This window comes from Herpailurus yagouaroundi, unplaced genomic scaffold (assembly GCF_014898765.1).
Source record: "Herpailurus yagouaroundi ecotype Mexico unplaced genomic scaffold, PumYag 184, whole genome shotgun sequence".
In the NCBI taxonomy this organism is placed as follows: Eukaryota; Metazoa; Chordata; class Mammalia; order Carnivora; family Felidae; genus Herpailurus; species Herpailurus yagouaroundi.
This window is the reverse complement of record NW_024412415.1, coordinates 10,395,550-10,417,049: the sequence shown is the minus strand read 5'-3', so window position 1 is coordinate 10,417,049 and position 21,500 is coordinate 10,395,550. Positions and strand designations below refer to the sequence as shown.

Below are 21,500 nucleotides of genomic sequence, written 5' to 3'. Positions count from 1 at the left end.
ACATCTTACCTATAGCCAAAGATAAGAACTACACCCATACTCCAGTAAACTATGCAATCAAGAGAGTAGAGTAAAATATCTTAAGTGTTGAGAGGAGCACCTGGCTATCTCAGTGGGTAGAGCATACAACTCTTGATCTTGGAGTCATGAGCTCAAGCTTCACATTGAGGGTATAAATACATTGAGCTCAAGCCCCACATTGGGTATAGAGCTTACTTTTAAAAAACTGGGGCACCTGGGTGGCTCACTCGGTTAAGTGTCTGACTCTTGATTTCGGCTCAGGTCATGATCTCATGGTTTGTGAGATTGAGCCCTGCAATGGGCTCTGCACTGACAGCACAGAGCCTACTTTGGGATGGTCTCTCCCTCTCCCTCCTTCCCCCGACTCCTTCTCCCTCTCTCTCTTTCTCAAAATAAATAAATAAACTTTTAAAAAAAATTAAGAGAATTTGTTGCCAGTACACATGCCTTACAAAAAAGGTTAAAAAAAGTTCTTTACAGGCACCTGGGTGGCTCAGTCAGTTAAGCATCTGACTTCGGCTCAGGTCATGATCTCACTGGTCATGAGTTGAAACCCCACGTCAGGCTCTGTGCTGACAGCTAGGACCCTAGAACCTGTTCAGGTTCCGTCTCCTTCTCTCTCTGCCCCTCCCTCATTTGCACTCTGTCTCTCTCTCTCAAATATAAAACATAAACATTAAAAAAAAATTCTTTAGAGAGAAGAAAAACAGATCTGAAAATCAGATCCACCAAAAGGAGCATCAAAGAATGAATAAGGTAAAAAAAAATTTTATTTTTCTCATTCTTAATTAGTAACAGCTAGCTCAAAATAACAATAGCAACAATGTATTTAGTTATGTACCCTTATGTATATATCTTGTGTGTTGGTATACCAACATGTATATATACTTATGTATGCTTATACATGTGAAATGAATGACAGCAATGATACAAGGGACAAAAGGGAAGAATTAGGATTATTTTGTTATTATAAGGTGCTCATACTATACCTCACTCACACCCTGAAGTGATATACTGTTTTTTTTTTAATTTTTTTTTTTTAACATTTATTTATTTTTGAGACAGAGAGAGACAGAGCACGAACGGGGAGGGTTAGAGAGAGAGGGAGACACAGAATCCGAAACAGGCTCCAGGCTCTGAGCAGTCAGCACAGAGCCCGACATGGGGCTCGAACCCACGGACAGTGAGATCGTGACCTGAGCCAAAGTCGGACGCCCAACTGACTGAGCCACCCAGGCGCCCCAAGAAGTGATATACTGTTAATTGAAAATGGGTGGCTGGGGCAACTGGGTGGCTCACTCAGTTAAGGGTCCAACTCTTGATTTTGGCTCAGGTCATGATCTCACAGTTCACGAGTTCAAGCCCCAAGTCGGGCTATGCACTGTCAGTGTGGATCCTGCTTTTCATTCTCCTCTCCCTCACTCTGTCCCTCCCTCTCCCTCTCTCAGAATAAATAAACTAAAAAAAAAATTTTTTTTAATAGACTTGGGGGGTGCCGGGGTGGCTCAGTCAGTTGAGTGTCTGACTTTTGATTTCAGCTCAGGTCATGATCCCAGGGTTGTGGGATCAAGCCCCCTGTGTCAGGCTCTGTGATAAATGTGGAGCCTGCTTGGGATTTTCTTTTTCTCTCTTCCCCCCCCCCCACTTTTGCCCCACTCTCTCTATATATAAAATAAAATAAAAATTTCTAATGGAAGTGAATTAGTTGTAGATTATACTGTAAACTCCAGGGCAATCACTAACCAAAAAAAAACAGTGAAAAAAATTGTAACTGATACACTAAGAAACAAGAGAAGATGGCATCATGCAAAACGTTCAATTAAAACCATAAAAGGCAGAAAAATAGTGGAGACAAAAATAGGGGGAAAAAAACAAGGGCAATAAGTAGTAAACATTAACAAATATGATAGATATTAATCCAAATATATCAATACTCACTTTGAACATCAAAGTCTAAATGCACCAATTAAAAGAGACTGTCAGAGTGGATCAAACACAATACTCAAACTTATGTTGTCTATAAGAAACCCACTTTAAATATAAAGACACATAAATATTAAAAGTAAAGGAATGGAGCAATCCCTATCAAAATAACACCAGCATTCTTCACAGTTAGAACAAACAATTCTAAAATTTGTATGGAACCTGGGGCGCCTGGGTGGCGCAGTCGGTTAAGCGTCCGACTTCAGCCAGGTCACGATCTCGCGGTCCGTGAGTTCGAGCCCCACGTCGGGCTCTGGGCTGATGGCTCAGAGCCTGGAGCCTGTTTCCGATTCTGTGTCTCCCTCTCTCTCTGCCCCTCCCCCGTTCATGCTCTGTCTCTCTCTGTCCCAAAAAAATAAACGTTAAAAAAAAAATTTTTTTTTTTTAAATAAAAATAAAAAAAATAAAATTTGTATGGAACCAGAAAAGACCCCAAATAGCCATGTTGAAAAAGAACCCCAGGAGCACCTGGGTGGCTCAGTCGGTTGAGAGTCCGGCTTTGGCTCAGGTCATGATCTTGCGGTTTGTGAGTTCAAGGCCCACGTCAGGGTCTGTGCTGACAGCTAGGAGCCTGGAGCTGCTTCGGATTCTGTGTTTCCCTCTCTCTGCCGCTCCCCCACTCATACCTCTGCCTCTCTCTCTCAAAAATAAATAATAAAACATTTTAAATTTTTTTAATAAAAAAAGAAAAAGAAAACCAAAGCTGGAGGCATCACAATTACAGACTTTAAGCTGTATTACAAAGCTGTAATCATCAAGACAGTATGGTACTGGCACAAAAACAGACAAATAGATCAATGGAACAGAACAGAAAACTCAGGGGTGCCGGCGTGGCTCAGTTGGTTGGGTGTCCAACTTCGGCTCAGGTCATGATCTCAGGGTTTGTGAGTTCGAGTCCCGCACCAGGTTCTGTGCTGATAGCTCAGAGCCTGGAGCCTGCTTCGGATTCTGTGTCTCCCTGTCTCTCTGCCCCTCCCCTACTTGCACTCTGTCTGTCTCTCTATCTCTCTCATAGAAAATGAATAAAACATCAGGAAAAAAAAAAAGGAATAAAAAACCCAGAAATGGACAAACATATGGCCAACTAATCTTTGACAAAGCAGGAAAGAATATCCAATGGAAAAAGACAGTCTCTTCAGCAAATCGTGTTGGGGAAACTGGACAGCGACAGGCAGAAGAATGAACCTGGACCACTTTCTTACACCATACACAAAAATAAACTCAAAATGGATAAAAGACCTAAACGTAACATAGGAAGCCATCAAAATCCTGGAGGAGAAAACAAACAACAACCTCTTTGGCCTAGGCTGCAACAACTTCTTACTTGACATGTCTCCAGAGGCATGGGAAACAAAAGCAAAAATGAACTATTGGGACCTCATCAAGATAAAAAGCTTCTGCATAGCAAAGGAAACAATCAGCAAAACTAAAAGGCAACTGACAGAATGGGAGAATGACATATCAGATAAAGGGTTAGTATCCAAAATCTATAAAGAACCTATCAAACTCAACACCCAAAAAACAAATAATCCAGTGAAGAAATGGGCAAAAGACATGAATAGACATGTTTCCAAAGAAGACATCCAGAGGGCTAACAGATACATGAAAAGATGCTCAACATCACTCATCATCAGGGAAATACAAATCAACACCACAATGAGATACCACCTCACACCTGTCAGAATGGCTGAAATTAACAACTCAGGAACAACAGATGTTGACAAGGATAGGGAGAAAGGGGAACCCTTATGCACTGCTGGTGGGAATGCAAACTGGCACAGCCACTCTGGTAAAAAAATATGGAGGTTCCTCAAAAAATTAAAAATAGAACTACCCTATGACCCAGCAATTGCACTACTAGGTATTTGTCCAAAGAATACAAAAATGCTGATTCGAAAGGGCACATGCACCCAATGTTTACACACACAAAATACATACATAGATACGATGGGATATTACTCAGCGATCAAAAAGAATGAAATCTTACCATCTGCAACAATGTGGATGGAACTAGAGTATATTATGCTAAGCGAAATAAATCAAAGACAGGTATCATATGATTTCACTCATAAGTGGAATTTGAGAAACACAACAGATGAACATAGGGGAAGGGAAGCAAAAATAAGATAAAAACAGATATGGAGACAAACCATAATGGACTCTTAAACACAGAGAACAAACTGAGGGTTACTGGTGGGGTGTTGGTAGGGGGATAGGCTAAATGGGCAATGGGCATTAAGGAGGGCACTTGATGTGAACACTGGGTGTTATATATATGTAAGTGATGAATTACTAAATTATATTCCTGAAATTATTACACTATATGTTAACTAACTTAGATTTAAGTTTAAAAAATAAAATAAAAGTTAATGAATGGAGAAAAATATACCATGCTAACACAAATCAAAAGCAGGAGTGGCTACATTAATTTCAGACAGAGCAGACTCCAATTTTTTTTGTTTTATGTTTATTTATTTTTGAGAGAGAGAGTGTGCACAGAGGTCAGAGGGAGAGGGAGAAAGAGGATCTGAAGGAGGCTCTGAGCTGTTAGCGCAGAGCCTGATGGAGGGCTCGAACACATGAACCACAAGATCATGACCTAAGCCCAAGTCAGATGCTTAACCATCTGAGCCACCCAGGTACCCCCAGACAGAGAAGACTTCAAAGCAAAGACAGTTATAAAGGGATAAAGAAGGGCATTACATAATGATAAAAGGGTTAAATCTCCAAGCTAACAAACATAATGTACCTAATAACAGAGTATCAAACTATGTAACAGAACTGCAAAAAGAAATAGGTAACTTGGGGCACCTGGGTGGCTCAGTCAGTTAACTCTTGGTTTTGGCTCAGATCATGATCTCACAGTTTGTGAGATCAAGCCCTGCTCAGCCTCCATGCTCACAGCATGGAGTCTGCTTGGGATTCTCTCTCACCCTCTCTCTCTGCCCCTCCTTCACTTGATGTGTGCATGCACACACTCTCTCTCTCTTTTTCAAAATAAATAAACTTAAAAAAAAAATAGATAATTCTACTATATTAGCTGTTGGCAACTTCAACACTCCCCTATCAGAAATGGAGAGATCTAGCAGGCAGCCAATCAGCAAGGGCATAGTTGAACTCAACACACCATCCATCACCTAGACATAATCAACATCTATAGACTAGTTCATTCAAAAACAGAATACACATTTTTCTCAAGCTCAGATGGAACATTCACCAAGGTAGACTACATTCTAGACCATAAGATACAGCTTAACAAATTTAATAGAAATCATTTTTTAAAAAAGAAAAAAATCATACATTCGCTCTCAGAATATAATGTAATTAAATTAGAAATCAGTAAGAGAAGGATACTTGGAAAATCCCAAAATACATAGAGAGTAAACACACTTCTAAATAACACATAGGTCAAAGAAGAAATCTCAAGAGACCATAAAAAACACTTTTTACTAAATGAAAATGAAAACACCATCTAACAAAATTTGTGGGATGCAGGGAAAGCAGTGCTTAGACGGAAATTTATAACACTGAATGTACATATTAGGAAAGAAGGTCAAAATTTCAATAATCTAAGTTTCCAACTCAAGAAACTAGAAAAAGAGCAAATTAATTTAATGTAAGCAAAAGAAAATAATAAAAGTTGAGCATATCAATAAAATTAAAAACAGGAAATCATCGGGGGGGGGGAAGTATCAACAAAACCAAAGCCAGTTCTTTCAAAAGACCAATAAAATCAATAAGCCTCTAGCAAAGTTAACTAAGAAAAAAAGTTACCAATACCAGAAATGAAAGATGTATCTCACTACAGATCCTATGGACATTAAAAAGATAATGAAGAAATAATGTGAAAAATTCTATGCCCACATATTTGATAACCTAGATGAAATGGACAATTCCTTGAAAGACACAATTGCTAAACTCACAATCTGAATTAGAAATAGATAATCGAAATTATTAAAGAATTTAAATCAATAATAACCTTCCAAAGCAGAAAGCACAATGCGGACATGGGTTCACTGATGTATTCTACCAAACATTTAAGAAAGAAATTGTACCAATTCTCTACAATTTCTTTTAGAGGATAGATGGAGAGGGACACCTGGGTGACACAGTCAGTTAAGTATCTGACTCACAATCTAGGTTCAGGTCATGATCTCACAGTTCGTGAGTTCGAGACCCACACTGGGCTCTGTGCTGATGGAGTGGAGCCTGCTTGGTATTCTGTCTCTCCTTCTCTCTGCCCCTCCTCCCTTGTGTGCACTCTCTCCCTCAAAATAAATAAATAAAATAAAATAAAAAATAGAGGACAGAAGCAGAGAGAATTCTACCTATTTCATTCTGTGAGGCCAGCATTATCCTAATACCAAAACCAAGACAATATTATAAAACAAAAAATACAGACCAATATCCCTCATGAGCAGATGCAAAACCCACAAAAAAATTAGTAAATTGAAACCAACAATGTATAAAAAGTATTCTGCACCACAACTAAATGGGATATATCTCAAGTATGCAAGACTAGTTCAACACTCAAAAATTAATTAACATAATCTAATTAAAATCATTCAATGCAATCCATCACATCAACAGGCTTTTTAAAAAAGCAAAATCACATGATCCTATCAACAAATGCAGAATATGCATCTGACTAAATATAACACTAAATATAACACATTTTTTAATTAATGATAAAAAAAGCTCTCAGTAGAACGGAACTTTCTTGATAGAGTATCTACAAAAAACCTACAGCTAATGTCATACTTAAATAGTGAGAAATGACAAGCTTTCCCACCAAGGTCAGGTACTGACACAGATGTCCTCTTTTACCATTCCTTTTCAACACTATTTTATCCTTCCTTTTCAAAACTATGCTGCAAGTTCTAGCTAATGCAGTAAGACAAGAAAAGGAAATAAATGGAATGCAGATTTGGAAGAGAAAAATAAAACCATATTTGTTCAAGAGTTTCAAAGTTGGGGGCACCTGGATGGCTCAGTCAATTAAGCCATTTCGGCTCAGGTCACCATCTCACCATTCATGGGTTTGAGCCCTGTGTCAGGCTGTGTGCTAATGGTGTGGAGCCTGCTTGGGATTCTCTCTTCCTCTCTCTCTCTCTGCCCCTCCCCTGCTCATGAATGCACGCACACTCCCTCTCTCTCTCTCAGAATAAATAAACTTTGAAGGTAAAATTCTATAGAAAAAAGGAGTTTCCGGGTTGGTGAACACATGGATGTGCTGGGAGAGTACCACACTCTGAGAGGACATGGAAGCTTCCTGCCATTTCCCCATGCCTTGCCCTATGCAGCATTTCCTTTAGCTGTCCTAAGTTATATCCTTTTATAATAAACTAATAATCTATTAAGTAAAAGAAAAAAAAAATACTATTTGCTACATGATAGTCTATGTGGAAAATTCTAAAAAATGAACAAAAAAACTCCTGGAACTTCATAAGTGATTATAGCAAGGTGGTAGGATACAAGGTTAATATATAAAAGTTAATTTCTTTCCTATATACCAGCAATAAACAAATGAAATTTGAAGTTAAAAATAGACTATCATTTACATAAGTACCCATACAATGAAATACTTAGGTTTAAATCTAATAAAATAAATCAAACAAAAATATTTCCAAGATCTATATGAAGTACACTACAAAACTCTCATGAACAAAATCAAAGAACTAAATAATTTTTGTATGTTAAGTAGGCTCCACACCCAATATAGGGCTCAAACTCACAACCCTGAGATCAACAGTCATATGCTCTATCAACTGAGCCAGCCAGACACCTCTCAAAGAACTAAATAAATGGAGAGATATCCCATGAAAGACTCAATATTGTCAAAATGCCAGTTCTTTCCAACTTAATCTATAAATTCATTGCAATCTCAATCAAAATCCCAGCAAGTTAGGGGTGCCTGAGTGGTTCAGCCAGTTAAGTGTCTGACTCTTGATTTCGGTTCAGGTTGTGATCTCACCGTTCGAGGGTTAGAGCCCTAATCAGGCTCTGTGCTGACAGCACTAGTCAGGCTCTGTGCTGACAGCACGAAGCCTGCTTGGATTCTTTCTCTCTCCTCTCTCTGCCCCTACCCTCACCCCCACTCCAAAATAAATTAAAAAAAATTTTTTTAATCCCGGAATGCCGGGGCACCTGGGTAGGTCAGTCGGTTAAGCATCCGACTTCAGCTCAAGGTCATGATCTCACAGTTGGTGGGTTCATGCCCGCGTTGGGCTCTGTGCTGACAGCTCAGAGCTTGGAGCCTGCTTCTGATTCTGTGTTTCCCTCTCTCTATGCCCCTCCCCCACTCATGCTCTGTCTCTCTCTGTCTCAAAAATAAAAATAAACATTAAAAAAAAATTTTTAGGGGCGCCTGGGTGGCTCAGTCGGTTGGGCGTCCGACTTCAGCTCGGGTCACGATCTCGCGGTATGTGAGTTCGAGCCCCGCGTCGGGCTCTGTGCTGACTGCTCAGAGCCTGGAGCCTGTTTCAGATTCTGTGTCTCCCTCTCTCTCTGCCCCTCCCCCATTCATGCTCTGTCTCTCTCTGTCGCAAACATAAATAAACGTTAAAAAAAAAAAAAAAAAAAGGGGCGCCTGGGTGGCGCAGTCGGTTAAGCCTCCGACTTCAGCCAGGTCACGATCTCGCAGTCCGTGAGTTTGAGCCCCGCGTCGGGCTCTGGGGCTGATGGCTCGGAGCCTGGAGCCTGTTTCTGATTCTGTGTCTCCCTCTCTCTCTGCCCCTCCCCCGTTCATGCTCTGTCTCTCTCTGTCCCAAAAATAAATAAACGTTGAAAAAAAAAATTTAAAAAAAAAAAATTTTTTTTAAAAAAATTTTTTTAAAGGCAGTATGGTACTGACGAAGAATATACGAATCAATGGAACAGAATAGGGAGTCAACTGATCTTACACAAAGGAGCAAAGGCAAGATAATGGAGCAAAAATAGTCTTTTCAACAAATGGTGCTAGAACGAATGGACAACCAAATGCAAAACAATGAATCTAGACACAACCTTTACACCCTTCACACAATTAACTCAAAATGGATTACAAATCTAACGTAAAACACAGAACTATAAAACTTGTAGAAGACAACAGGAGAAAACCTAGGTGACCCTGGGAATGGGAATGGTTTTTTAGATATAACACCAAAGACACAATCCATGAAAGAAAAAATTATAAAGTAAACTTCATTAAAATTAAAAACTTCCACTCTGCAAAAGACATCATCAAGAGAATGAGAAGACAAGCCAGAGAAAATACCTGCAAAAGACACTTCTGATAAAGGACTGTTATCCAAAATATGCAAAGAACTCTCAAATTCATCAATAAAAACAAACAACTCTATTAAAAATGGGCCAAAGAGGGGTGCCTGGGTGGCTCAGTCAGTTGGGCGTCCGACTTTGGCTCAGGTCATGATCTCACAGTCTGTGAGTTCAAGCCCCACAGGGGGGCCCTGTGCTGACAGCTCAGAGCCTGGAGCCTGCTTCGGATTCTGTGTCTCCCTCTCTCTCTGCCCCTCCCCCGCTCATGCTCTGTCTCTCTCTCTCTCAAAAATGAATAAATGTTAAAAAAAAAAAGGGGGGGTGCCAAAGATCATAAAATACAGCTCACCAAAGTAATATATAGATAGCAAGAAGCATATGAAAAGATGCTCTACAACATGTCATCAGGGAAAAACAAATTAAAACAACGAGATACCAATACACACCTATTAGAATAGCCAAAATCCAGAACACTGACACTACCAAATGCTTGTGAAGATGTGGAACAACAGTTTTAAGATTATAGTTTCTGATCTATTACTTATTTTACTATGGTAACTGTTTTTTCAAATTATAAATAACTCAACAATACATCAGGGTGTAGGCATTATAAACCAAATCTTGTACCTTTTGGATTCAGGAGGCTGTCTCTTTTTTATCATTTCACGGAGCCTTGCAGCTGACTGCAAAATACACAAAACACACATATAAAGATACTACCTTATAAATTATTAAGTATGCTGCTTTATTGACACTAAAGTAAAATCTATACAGGAAATAAAGTTTCTCAAGATAGGATACCTGCTCTTGGTAAGACAGGAGACAAATATACTATTAATAATAAAGGCAAGTAAATAATACTGTCTAAAGTACTGACATTCTGATACCTTAGACCAAGTTGCTAATGAGTTTACATGATTAAACATTAAACATTTCACCAAATATACTACTGTAAATTAAAAAGTTTAACTTCTACTATAGGCAATCCTACTTTGATATTTTCCAGAAAAGTGATGTTATGCTTCTATAAATTAAAACACAATTTCTGTTAACTAAAGTCAAAATCAGAGATACTGTGTCTAAGTTTCTGATTAATTTTCAACTTTTAATGACTAAACAATTAAGTCCCTTATTTTAAGTCACCCTCCCTTCCCTCAATTTACAAACACATACCAAATGTTTGGGAATGTGCAGTCAGAGAATTCAAATAATAATTTAATAAAGCTAACAGCTTGCTATCTTTTGGAGGAAAATGTCATAGGCCCTCCTAAAGACCCTTCTAAAGAGCTACTCTCAGGGCACCTGGGTGGCTCAGTGGGTTAAGCATCCATTTTGGCTCAGATCATGATCTCCTGGTTCAGATCATGATCTCATGGTTTGTGGGTTTGAGCCCCACATTGGGCTCTGCACTGACAGCTCAGAGCCTATAGCCTGCTTCAGATTCTGTGTCTCCCTCTCTCTCTGCCCCTCCCCGCTCACACTCTATCTCTGTGTCTCAATAAATAAATAATTGTTAAAAAAATTTTTTTTTACTAAAAAATAATAATAATAAAGAGCTATTCTCTCATACACCAAAGTTTTACCCCCAGTGTGAAGACATAATGTAAATTATACCTTTAGTCATGATGATTATAAAACATTAGCATATTATCTTGACCATTTATCCTTAAAGCTCACAGTATACTGGGGCACCTGGGAGGCTCAGTTGGTCAAGCACCTGGCTCTTGATTTCAGCTCAGGTCATGATGGCACCATTCATGGGATCAAGCCCCGTGTTGGGCTCTGTGGGATTCTCTCTCTCACCTCTCTCTCTGCCCCTCGCCTACTTGCGCCTCTTTCTCTAAATAAATAAATAAATAAATAAATAAATAAATAAATAAAACTTTAAAAAAAAAAACTCACTATACACAGCATATTTCCACCTATTCTTAAAGCTAAAGATTTAAAAAAATAAAAATAAAAAGCTTGTCCTTTCACTCCCATACCACACATCCCTCAATTCATTCCTCCTACATCTCCCTTATCCTTTAGGTAAAGCAATCACTCAGAACATACCCTGTTCCTCTGAATCCAAGACAACCACTCATAAGACACCATTATTTTATGTACCAACAACAGTGGTGCAGGGGAGAGAGCTGCCAGTAATAGTTTCCAGATGCCAATTTCAAAAACATTAAAATTTTTTTAAAAAGTCTTAAAATCAATAAAATATGGTAACCACTTCCTATTAAGTGCAAAACTTGCTCCTAATTTTACCCTCCCTTATCTGACACTATGAAACCTGATACTACCAGTATTTTATTGACCTACTGGCAAGAATGGCATCTTGCTTTTAATTAGAAATTCCAAGAGGGCCTGGGTGGCTCAGTCGGTTAAGCATCGGACTTAAGTAGGCATGAGTTTGAGCCTTGCATCGGGCTCTGTGTTGACAGCTTGGAGCCTGGAGCCTGCTTGAGATTCTGTGTCTCCCTCTTTCTCTGCCCCTCCCCTCCTCACACTCCGTTTCTCTCTTTCAAAAATAAAATAAAACATTAAAAAATTTTTAAATAAAAAAAAAATTCCACACAAACCGCAGACAACTGAAGAGAAGCAAAAAAGTTTGCATTTTCTGATATGTTCTTCAGTCTCTTCCTTTCATACGGTGACAATCCTGAAAATTCATCCTATGAAATTACACCAAAAAAATTCTGTTACTTTGCATGATCCATAGCAAAAGCACCTCACAAAACAAGGTGTTGAATTCTCAAATGTATACTTTCCTTCAAATTGTACCTGTTCTATTCATTTCATGCTATCGTACCAAATGGCACATAATCTTTGCTGCATTGGACACTGAGTGTAAGAGTTTGAATTTGGGATAATCAAAGATATCTGTATGGCTTCTCGATTAGATAACAAGTGATATATCAGAAGTCAAGTAGTGTAACTTAATAGCAAATTATTTCCTACTGGGCATTAACTGTACTATTACTCAAAGTTAACTTTTTATTAAACAAAACAAGAAAACACTCAGTAACAGAACATTTTAAATTCACTGAAAGGATTAAGAAAATTTAGAAAAAAAAGAACAATAACAAATGAGATAAACACATGGGAAGAAAAGACAATAAAAAAATAAAGCTTGCAGGTCTGATATCCAACTAATAGTTATAGAGGTAAAAAAAGACGAGCAGAAAAAATGAAAGAGAAAATTATTAGAGATATAAGAAAGTTTCTCAAAACTAAAGACATGTGTTTCCAGATTAAAAGGGCCCAATGAGTATGCAGCACAACAAATGAAAAAAGATCAAAGTCTATACACATTATCACAAAATTTCTTAACACTTGAGATAAGTGAGATTTTAAAAAGTTTGAAAAAAAATCACACAAGAATCAGAATGACACTAACTTCCCAATATCGAGGGGAACTGGAAGACAATAGAAAAGTGTGTTTAAAATTTTAAGGAAAAATTATTTTCAACTTACAATTCTAAATCCAATTAATCCATCAATCAAATGTACAGCATAAAGATTTTTTCAGACATGTAAACTACCTCTCATACACCTTTTCTCAGGAAGCTACTATAAGCAGCATTTCACCAAAATGGAAGAATACTCTAAAAAAAGAAAGACCCAAGACAGAATCCAGGATGCAGAAGTTCCAGTAGAGGAGAGATAAAAGAAATTCAAAGGAAAATGGTAAAAAGAAAGGCTAAAAAAGGGCTAAACTGTCCAGAATGAAGTAGAAAGATGAAGGGACCCAGGATATGTTTCCTGAAAAAAATATATATACATATGAAGCCATTAGAATTCCTTCCTACAACTCTGATAGAGCTTGGGCTGTACCTAATAAGGAGATGAGAAGGGAAAGGAGTGGGTAGGCACATGTGCATAAGGCATAGTGTGAATGAAACAAGTCTTCATCTTCCATGTTAAGTCAACGGATAACATGGAGGGAATAAAAACTAAAACAGCTGAAAGTGCAATTTGGCTATTGGGCAGCAACAATCACAGAGAAGTATGTGGCAGAAAACTGCTGGGTGTTTTGGTTTGTTTCTGAGTATCTGTGTGTGTACATATGGAATTATCTTTGTGTGTGTGTGTATATATATATACATGTATATGTACACATGTGTGGAATTATAAGACTTAAATGTGGATGTACATGTATTACTTGGACCAAAATAAAAAATTTTCCTCATACACACAAAATAACAATGACAGCAAAGGTAAAAGGTTATGTTGTCATCGCCTTTACAACTGCTTTCAGAGAAAAACATCACCATCATCATCATCAAAGGCTTTCTAAGATTCTATTTCAAAATGCTACACACTGAAATCAAAGGAACTCATTTAAATGATTCTACTTACGACAGAAGAAAATTTACTAAGACAAATGATCAGTTTTCTTAAGTGGTATGTGTAATTCAAACTATTCTTACCCATTACCCACCTCTCAAAAACTTACAACATGTAAGAGGAAGACCAATCAAAAAACATCAGGAAAGGGGGCACTCGAAGTAAACATATTATAGGAAAAAGAAGTTAAAAAAAACTCCACTATCTTCAGACACTTAAGATGTTACTGCATCCTGGGGCACCGGGGTGCCTCAATTGGTTAAACATCCAACTCTTGGTTTAAGCTCAAGTCATGATCTCACGGTTCGTGGGCTCGGGCCCCAGACTGGGCTCTGCAATGACAGTGCCAGAGTCTGCTTGAGATTTTCTCTCTCTCTCTGCCCCTCCCTGCTCACTCACTCTCTCTCAAAATAAACATTAAAAAAAAAAAGTTATTGCATCCACAAAACAAGGGATGCCATGTTTAAAAAATAAAAGAAGTGGGGTGCCTAGGTGGTTCAGTCAGTTAAGTGTCCAACTTTGGCTCAGGTCATGATTTCATGGTTCATGAGTTAGAGCCCCACATCGGGCTCCATGTTGGCAGTACTGGGCCTGCTTGGGATTCTCACTCTCTCCTCTCACTCTGCCCCTCCCCCACTCACGTGCACTCCCTCTCTCTTTCAAAATAAAGTTAAAAAAAAATCAGGGGTGCCTGAGTGGCTCAGTCAATCAAGTGACCAACTCTTTGTTTCAGTTCAGGTCACAACCTCACAGTTCGTGAGTTCAAGCCCCACTTTGGGCTCCAAGCTGGCAGTGCAGGGCCCACTTTGGATTCTCTCTCTCTCCTTCTCTCTCTGCCCCTCCCCTACTCATATTCTCTCTTTCTCATAATAAATAAACTTTAAAAAATTATTTAAAAAAAATAATCAAAGAAATAACTTGGATTAAAAGCTTGTGGCACCTAGTTGACTCACTTAGTTAAGCGTCTGACTTCAGTTCAGATCATGGTCTCTCAGTTCCTGAGTTCAAACCCCACATTGGGCTCCACACCAGCAGTGCAGAGCCTGCTTGTGATTCTCTCTCCCCTCTTTCTGCCCCTCCTCTGCTCATGCTTTCTCTCACTCTCAAAATAAATAAACTTAAAAAAAAATGCTTGATGCCAAAAATGCAAACAATGTATGAACCTATTCATGTACTGTTCTCAAAATGACAAAACTGGAGATATGAAGAACAAATTAGCAGTTGTCAGGGGCAAAGGAGGATGAGAGGGAGAGCTATAGGCACAACTACAAAGAAATAGCCTGGTGGGGCGCCTGGGTGGCTCAGTCAGTTGAGTGCCCGACTTTAGCTCAGGTCATGATCTCACGGTTTGTGAATTCGAGCCCCGCATCAGGCTCTGTGCTGACAGCTCAGAGCCTGGAGCCTGCTTCGGATTCTGTGCGTCCTCTCTCTGCCCCTCGCCCACATGTGCTCTATCTCTGTCTCTTAAAAATAAATAAATGTAAAAAAATTAAAAAAAAAAAAAAAAAGCCTGGAAACAAAAAAACAAATAGCCTGGGGCAGCTGGCTTGCTCAGTTGGTAGAACAAGCAACTCTTGATCTCAGGGTCATGAGTTCAGGCCCTACATTGGGCCTGGACCCTACTTAAAATAAATAAATAATTTTAAAAATTAGCCTAACGGAGATTTTTGTAGAGATGGAATAGTTCTATATCTTGATTATGGTGATAGTTGTATTAACAATATGTGATAAAATGATACAGAACTATACACACACCTTGTACCAATGTGAATTTCCTAGTTTTGATATTGTGATATAGTTATATAAGATGTACACATTGGGAAAAACTGGGTGAAGTGTACATGATACCTCTCCATACTATTTCTGCAAATTGCTATGAATCTATAATCAATTGGAGATAAAAGTTTCTTGAAAATAGATGTTTCTCACAGCTAACATCATACTTAATGGTGAAAGACTGAAAGCTTTTCCCCTAAAGCTCAGGATTAAGAAAATATGTCCGCTCTTGCTACTTCTATTCAACACTGTACTGGAAATTCTAGGACAAATAGGACAGGACAATTGGGAAAAAATAATAATAAAAGACATCCAGATTGAAAAGGAAAAAGTAAAGCCATCTTTATTGCCAAAATATGACCTTATATATAGAAAATACTTTAAAGAATTCATACAAGGGGTGCCTGGGTGGCTCAGTTGGTTAACCATCAGACTTCAGCTCAGGTCATGATCTCACAGCTCGTGAGTTCAAGCCCTGTGTCAAGCTCTCTGCTCTCATCACAGAGCCCGCTTTGGATCCTCTATCTCCCTGTCTCGCTGCCCCTCCCTCCCTCTCTCTCTTTTTCTCTCTCAAAATAAACAAATATTTAAAAAATTAATTTTTAGGGGCGCCTGGGTGGTTCAGTCAGTTAAGCATCCCACTTCAGCTCAGGTCATTGTCTCATGGTTCATGAATTCGAGCCCCACATCAGGTTCTGTGCTGACAGCTCAGAGCCTGGAGCCTGCTTTAGATTCTGTCTCTCTCTCTGACCCTGACCTGCTCCTGCTCTGTCTCTGTCTCTTAAAAATAGTAAGTGTTAAAAAAAATTAATTTTTAGGAAAGACTGAACCCTAAAAACATTATGCTCAAAGAATCCAGACACAAGAAGCCATGTACTATATGATTCCATTTACATGAAATGTCCAGAATAAGCAAATATATAGACAAAGAAAGTAGATTAGCTGTTTCCAGGGCTGCGTTAGGGAGGTGGGGAAGTTGGTAGTCACTGTTAATTGGCAGGGGTTTCTTTTCATAGTGAAAAAAATATTCTGAAACTAGACAGTGGTAATGATTGTACAGTACTGTATATATACTAAAAACCACTGAACTGTATACTTTTAAATAGTTAATTTTATGTTATGTAAAATTTATTTCAATAAAAATATATGCTTGATGATAGAAACCAGATACGTGCATAGTCTGAAACCATCTCCCTCCAAATATTTAATAATTACGAAGGGAAAAATATTGTTTCCATTAGAGAATCCTGACAGATACCACCTTAGCCAAATGATCAAGGTCAACATCACCAGTAAAATATATCAACATCACAGATACCCTAATATGATGCACTGAGGAGGGCACATTCACTTCTGTGGTATCCTTCCCCAAAAATGCAAAGCCTTAATATAATCTTGAGAAAATAGACAAACTCAAATTGAGGAACATTACATAAAATGACTATTCAGTACTCTTTAAAGGTGCTAAAGGTTATGGGGCGCCTGGGTGGCTCAGTCAGTTAAGTATCTGACTTCAGCTCAGGTCATGATCTCAAGGTTCACGAGTCAGAGCCCTGCATCAGACTCTGTGATGACAGCTCAGCACCTAGAGCCCACCTCAGATTCTGTGTCTCCCTCTCTTGCTGCCTCTCCCCCCCCACCCCCGCTCATACTCATTCTCTCTCAAAAATAAATAAAAATCATTTAAAAAAAAGTGCCAAGGTTATGAAAGACTAAGGAACTGTCACAGACTGGAGGAGACTACAGAAACACGGCTATTAAATGCATTGTGCAATCCTAAACTGGATACTGGAACAGAAGAAGGATATTAGAGAAAAGAAACAGTGAAATCCTAATCAAGTCTGTACTTTAGTTAATATTATTCTACCAAGGTTAATTTCTTTGTTTGATAAGTGTTCTATGGTTATGTATGGTATTAACACAATAGGAAGCTATGTGAATGACACGTATATCAGAATTCTCTGTATTATTTTTGCAACTCTTCTGTAAGCCCAAAATGTTTTCAAAACTTAAAATAAAGCTAACTGTTAAGAAATTCTCTATCAAGTTAAAACATTTAATAAAAGTGCTGAGAGATAAAATTTTCCAAGTTTCCCAGAAAACAGAATAAAATTCTAGACTTATAGGCTAATACACTTGTCTGTGCTGTGAAAAAAGCCTCCCCTCATTTGGAGAAGAAATAAGCTTGTAAATAAAATATTGTTTCTCAAGCATGGTACCACAAAACCTAGTCATTTTAACTCCAAAAAGATAACTAATGAAAAGGAAGAGAAAAGAATGAAATGTCGTATAAAAGATGTTAGATCTTTCAGTTTGTCCGAAGAAAATGTATGCTGGGCATTTATAACTCTACTTGACTAGCTTCAGTACTTACTTAGAAATGTTCTAATTTCTGACTCTATATCCTTAAATCAAATTAAAATCTTGATAGATGAATGGATAAAGATCGGGGGGTGGGGGCGTACCTGGCTGGCTTAGCCAGCAGAACATGGCACTCTTGATCTCGGGGTTATAAGTTCGAGCTCTACAATGGGTGAGATTACTTAAAAAAATCTTTAAATCTTAATTTAAAAAAAAAAAGGAAAAGAAGATGTGGTATATACATGAAATGGAGTATTATTCAGTCATAAAAAAGAATGAAATCATGGGGCACCTGGGTGGCTCAGTCAGTGTCTGACCTCAGCTCAGGTCATGATCTCACAGTCTGAGTTCGAGCCCCATGTTGGGCTCTGTGCTGACAGCTCACAGCCTGGAGCCTGCTTCAGATTCTGGGACTCCTTCTCTCTCTGCCCCTCTGCCTCTCACGCTCGCTCGCTCTCTCTCTCTCTCTCTCTCTCAAAAATAAACATTAAAAAAAATTTTTTTTAAAAAAGAATGAAATCTCGCCATTTGCAGTAACATGGATGGAGCTAGTGAGTATAATGCTAAGTGAAGTCAGTCAGAGAAAGACACATACCATATGATTTCACTCACATGCAGAATTTAAAAAACAAAACAAATAAGCACAGAAAAAAAAAGAGACAGATAAACCAAACAACAGATTCTTAACTATAAAGAACAAACAGATGGTTGCCAGAGGAGAGGTGGGTAGTGGGATAGGTAAAATAAGTGAAGGGGATTAAGAGTACACTTATGATGAGCACTGAGTAGTATACAGAATTGTTGAATCACTATATTGTACACCTGAAACTAATATAACATTGTATGGTAACTATATTGGAATTAAAATTAAAAACAAAAAAAAACTTTAAAATAAATTAAAAAATAAAAATCTACTTTAGCCTCATATACTGAGAATCTTATAGTCAAAGAGGCCAAAGAAATAATCTAATCCATTGGTTCTCAAAATGCCAGTCTGAACCAATAGCATCTCTAGGAAACCGTGTTAGACATGCCAATTCCTTACTCCACTCCAAAACTTCTGAATCAGAAACTCTAGTGATGGAGCCCTGCAATGGAGTTTTAACAACTCTCCAGGCAATTCTGATATAGGCTAAAGGTTGAGAATCTCGGGCCTTATTGAATTCCCTCACTTAGAGGCAATTTGCTTACAATCACAAGGTGTCTTAGAAGCAGCCACGTCTAAAATTTAAGCTTTCAATCCCCAATCCAATGCACTAATGACTTAACCCATGAGTTCCCATCAAGGTCCTAGTTCTTATCTCTGAGACAACAAAGCATAAATTGAATTCCTATTTCAAAAGAACACCACCACAATTATCCTATCTTTCTCTACCATCACTTTCTGTTCCATCAACTTTTTGACATGTGGTATGGTTTCATCTTGTCTTGCACAAAATATGTCACTTTAAATGAAGTACAACACCCTGATAGGTAATAGAAGCCCCAAAATTAGATGCCTAATTTCTTAAACTGATTCAAACTATTATTTTAAATAGAACTAATAAGGTTTTTTTCCATGTATCTTCTCTACTCCATCATTTTTCCCCTTGTTGTATTTAGAGGAAATATTCAGCTATATTAATCAATTAATGATAATTTTCCTGCCCTGATATCAAGGGTCACTCAAACGCCATACGTCCCACAGGCCAAGTTCTTCTGGCACATTGTGCGTAAATATGTAAAAATGAGCAAGACACCATAAAGCATGAGTAAACCCAAAAATATTTACAAAAAACTGAGAGGAAGAAAAAGGGAAACAGAATGAAAATTAAGTCAATCCTCTCCTGGACAAATCAAAACCAAGAGCAAAATTAACCAAGGAAGTAATCTGTTAAGCATTTAAAAAATAAAATTTCAATTAAATATACATAGACCCTGGACTGTGTAAACTTATCAGAACTTCAAACTGTAAAATAAGAAAAACTTGAATAAGCTAGTAATTAAATTCTTACCAGGCCTACTGTGGTATCTTCATCACTGTCTAGATTCTGAATGCTTTCCATATCAACACTGGGAATCACTGTATCTGAAGTGCTCTTGTGTTGTCGCTTGTTACTTTCAGTACAAACATCTAAGGATGATTTTTGCAAGGTGGATTCTGTCTTGGAGGATGTGGCTTCCATCTTTGGAGTTAAAAGCCTCCTGCAAGTTTTCCTTATTTCAGTCTTCTTACATTTCTTACATACAAATTCATTGTTAGAATTCTTATTCAATAGGGATTTGGGGTGCTTAAATTGGTCTGACTTATAATTACTGAGTGAAAACGGGACAAGATACACCTTAGGTGTTTTTCCTAAAACTGTAGTCTGTACTGGTCTCAGAGATACACAAGTGATGTTTTGGTTTTCTTTATATTCATTCACCTATTTGGGTCAATAAAAGAAAGCAGAGCATTAAAACCCCAGATCCTATGCCTCCTCTTACAGATCTGTGTAAAATAAATCTAATTCTTAATTCCTGATGAAAATATAAATCCAAACTGTTAGCTTGTAAGGAAACTTTTTTCCCCACCATAATCTGAATACCCAATTCATAGCCTGAATTTAATTATTATACTGGGCGCATTTCTTACCCATGAGTCTGCAGACATATAACAATATAATAAGTACATCTATAACTGAGGAGACTATGGCAACTGTCAGTTTCTGAGTAACTGGAATTTCCAGAGAAGCCGGCATTAACTGCTTCAAAATCAAGTGCAGGGTCCCTGATCCCACTCTGCCCCTATTTTGGGGGTCATTGGTAAAAACCTTCCTCAACACTGAAGGTCTAGTTTCCATAGAGGAAAATCAGGGCAGGTATCCTCAATTATCTTTTGAAGCAACACCCCGAAAAACCCATTAGTTGAGAGATGCCCCAAGGAGCAATTTTGAAAATAGTTCTGGAGTGCGAAGGTGGAAGGTGCCAAATCCTCGTGTCCTCCCAGGCCTGTGCCCGGCAATCCCTCGCGAACACTGAGGCAGGAGTACAGCCGAGAACAACAGACGTTTCTCACCTTCACCTGGAGTCGCTGTCTGGAGCCCGCCTTTTCTTCGCTGGCTGAGCGCGACCCCATCTTTTCGCGGCTTAGCAGCGGGCGTCTTCCCGCCAAGATCTCGGCGGGAGGTGCTGGCAGGGGGTAGAGGAGGAGCAGCGGGGCGGGGACGGGAGCGGGGGCGGGGGCGGGCCCTGGCGGGCTACGCAGACCGGCTCTGACGCCAGCTGGCCGATGGAGGGGCCTCCGCGCACGGGCATTACGGTGGTCTCTATACATGTCAAGCTCACCAGCCTCAATCAAAACTCAAATTCTTTAGGGATGCGATTGGACTGAATCCACATTTTTACCTTTGATCCCGGGATTTTTGATGCTGCTGATGCCAGTATCTCGCTTTGAAAAACAATGGCGCTTCTGCGCCACCTTGGAAAAACCACCTTGCCTGGCAATGGGAGCCTGGAAAAGATTCAGACGCACTTATGGATAGAGAGCGGGGAAAATCGAAATCAACATGCACCCTTTACCTGGGCTCCCTGGTTCTTTATAACCCCAACACGAGAAAATTATGCCATATGGCTACCATACTACCTTCTTCCTAGGAAGGGAAGTATTTTGATTTTTTTTCAAGAGTTGATAAACTGATTTAAATTTTACTTGATCATATGCCCACCAATTAACTGAGATCCTAATAATGACCGTATAAAGCCCAAAGGCTTGGGAAAGGTTGTGAAATCATTTTTGTATCACA

At 38.7% G+C, this 21,500-nt stretch overlaps 1 protein-coding gene across 4 annotated transcripts in view; it reads right to left on the bottom strand.

Moving 5' to 3' along the window:
* Nucleotides 1–21,089, bottom strand: part of WDR76 (WD repeat domain 76) — a 62,676-nt gene extending 41,587 nt beyond the window's left edge. The window contains exons 1-4 of one of the 4 annotated variants that reach the window (XM_040492515.1): nt 20,774–21,087; nt 19,731–20,141; nt 11,832–11,924; nt 9,889–9,944 (exon numbers count right to left, since the gene is read on the bottom strand). In XM_040492515.1, coding sequence (XP_040348449.1) covers nt 9,889–9,944; nt 11,832–11,924; nt 19,731–20,141; nt 20,774–21,031 — 818 coding nt within the window. In that variant the 5' untranslated portion in view covers nt 21,032–21,087. Of the gene's footprint in view, nt 1–9,888; nt 9,945–11,831; nt 11,925–19,730; nt 20,142–20,773 lie in introns of all 4 variants that reach the window. The other 3 variants (XM_040492516.1, XM_040492518.1, XM_040492517.1) reach the window with 3 other exon arrangements.
* Nucleotides 21,090–21,500: the final 411 nt, after the last annotated feature.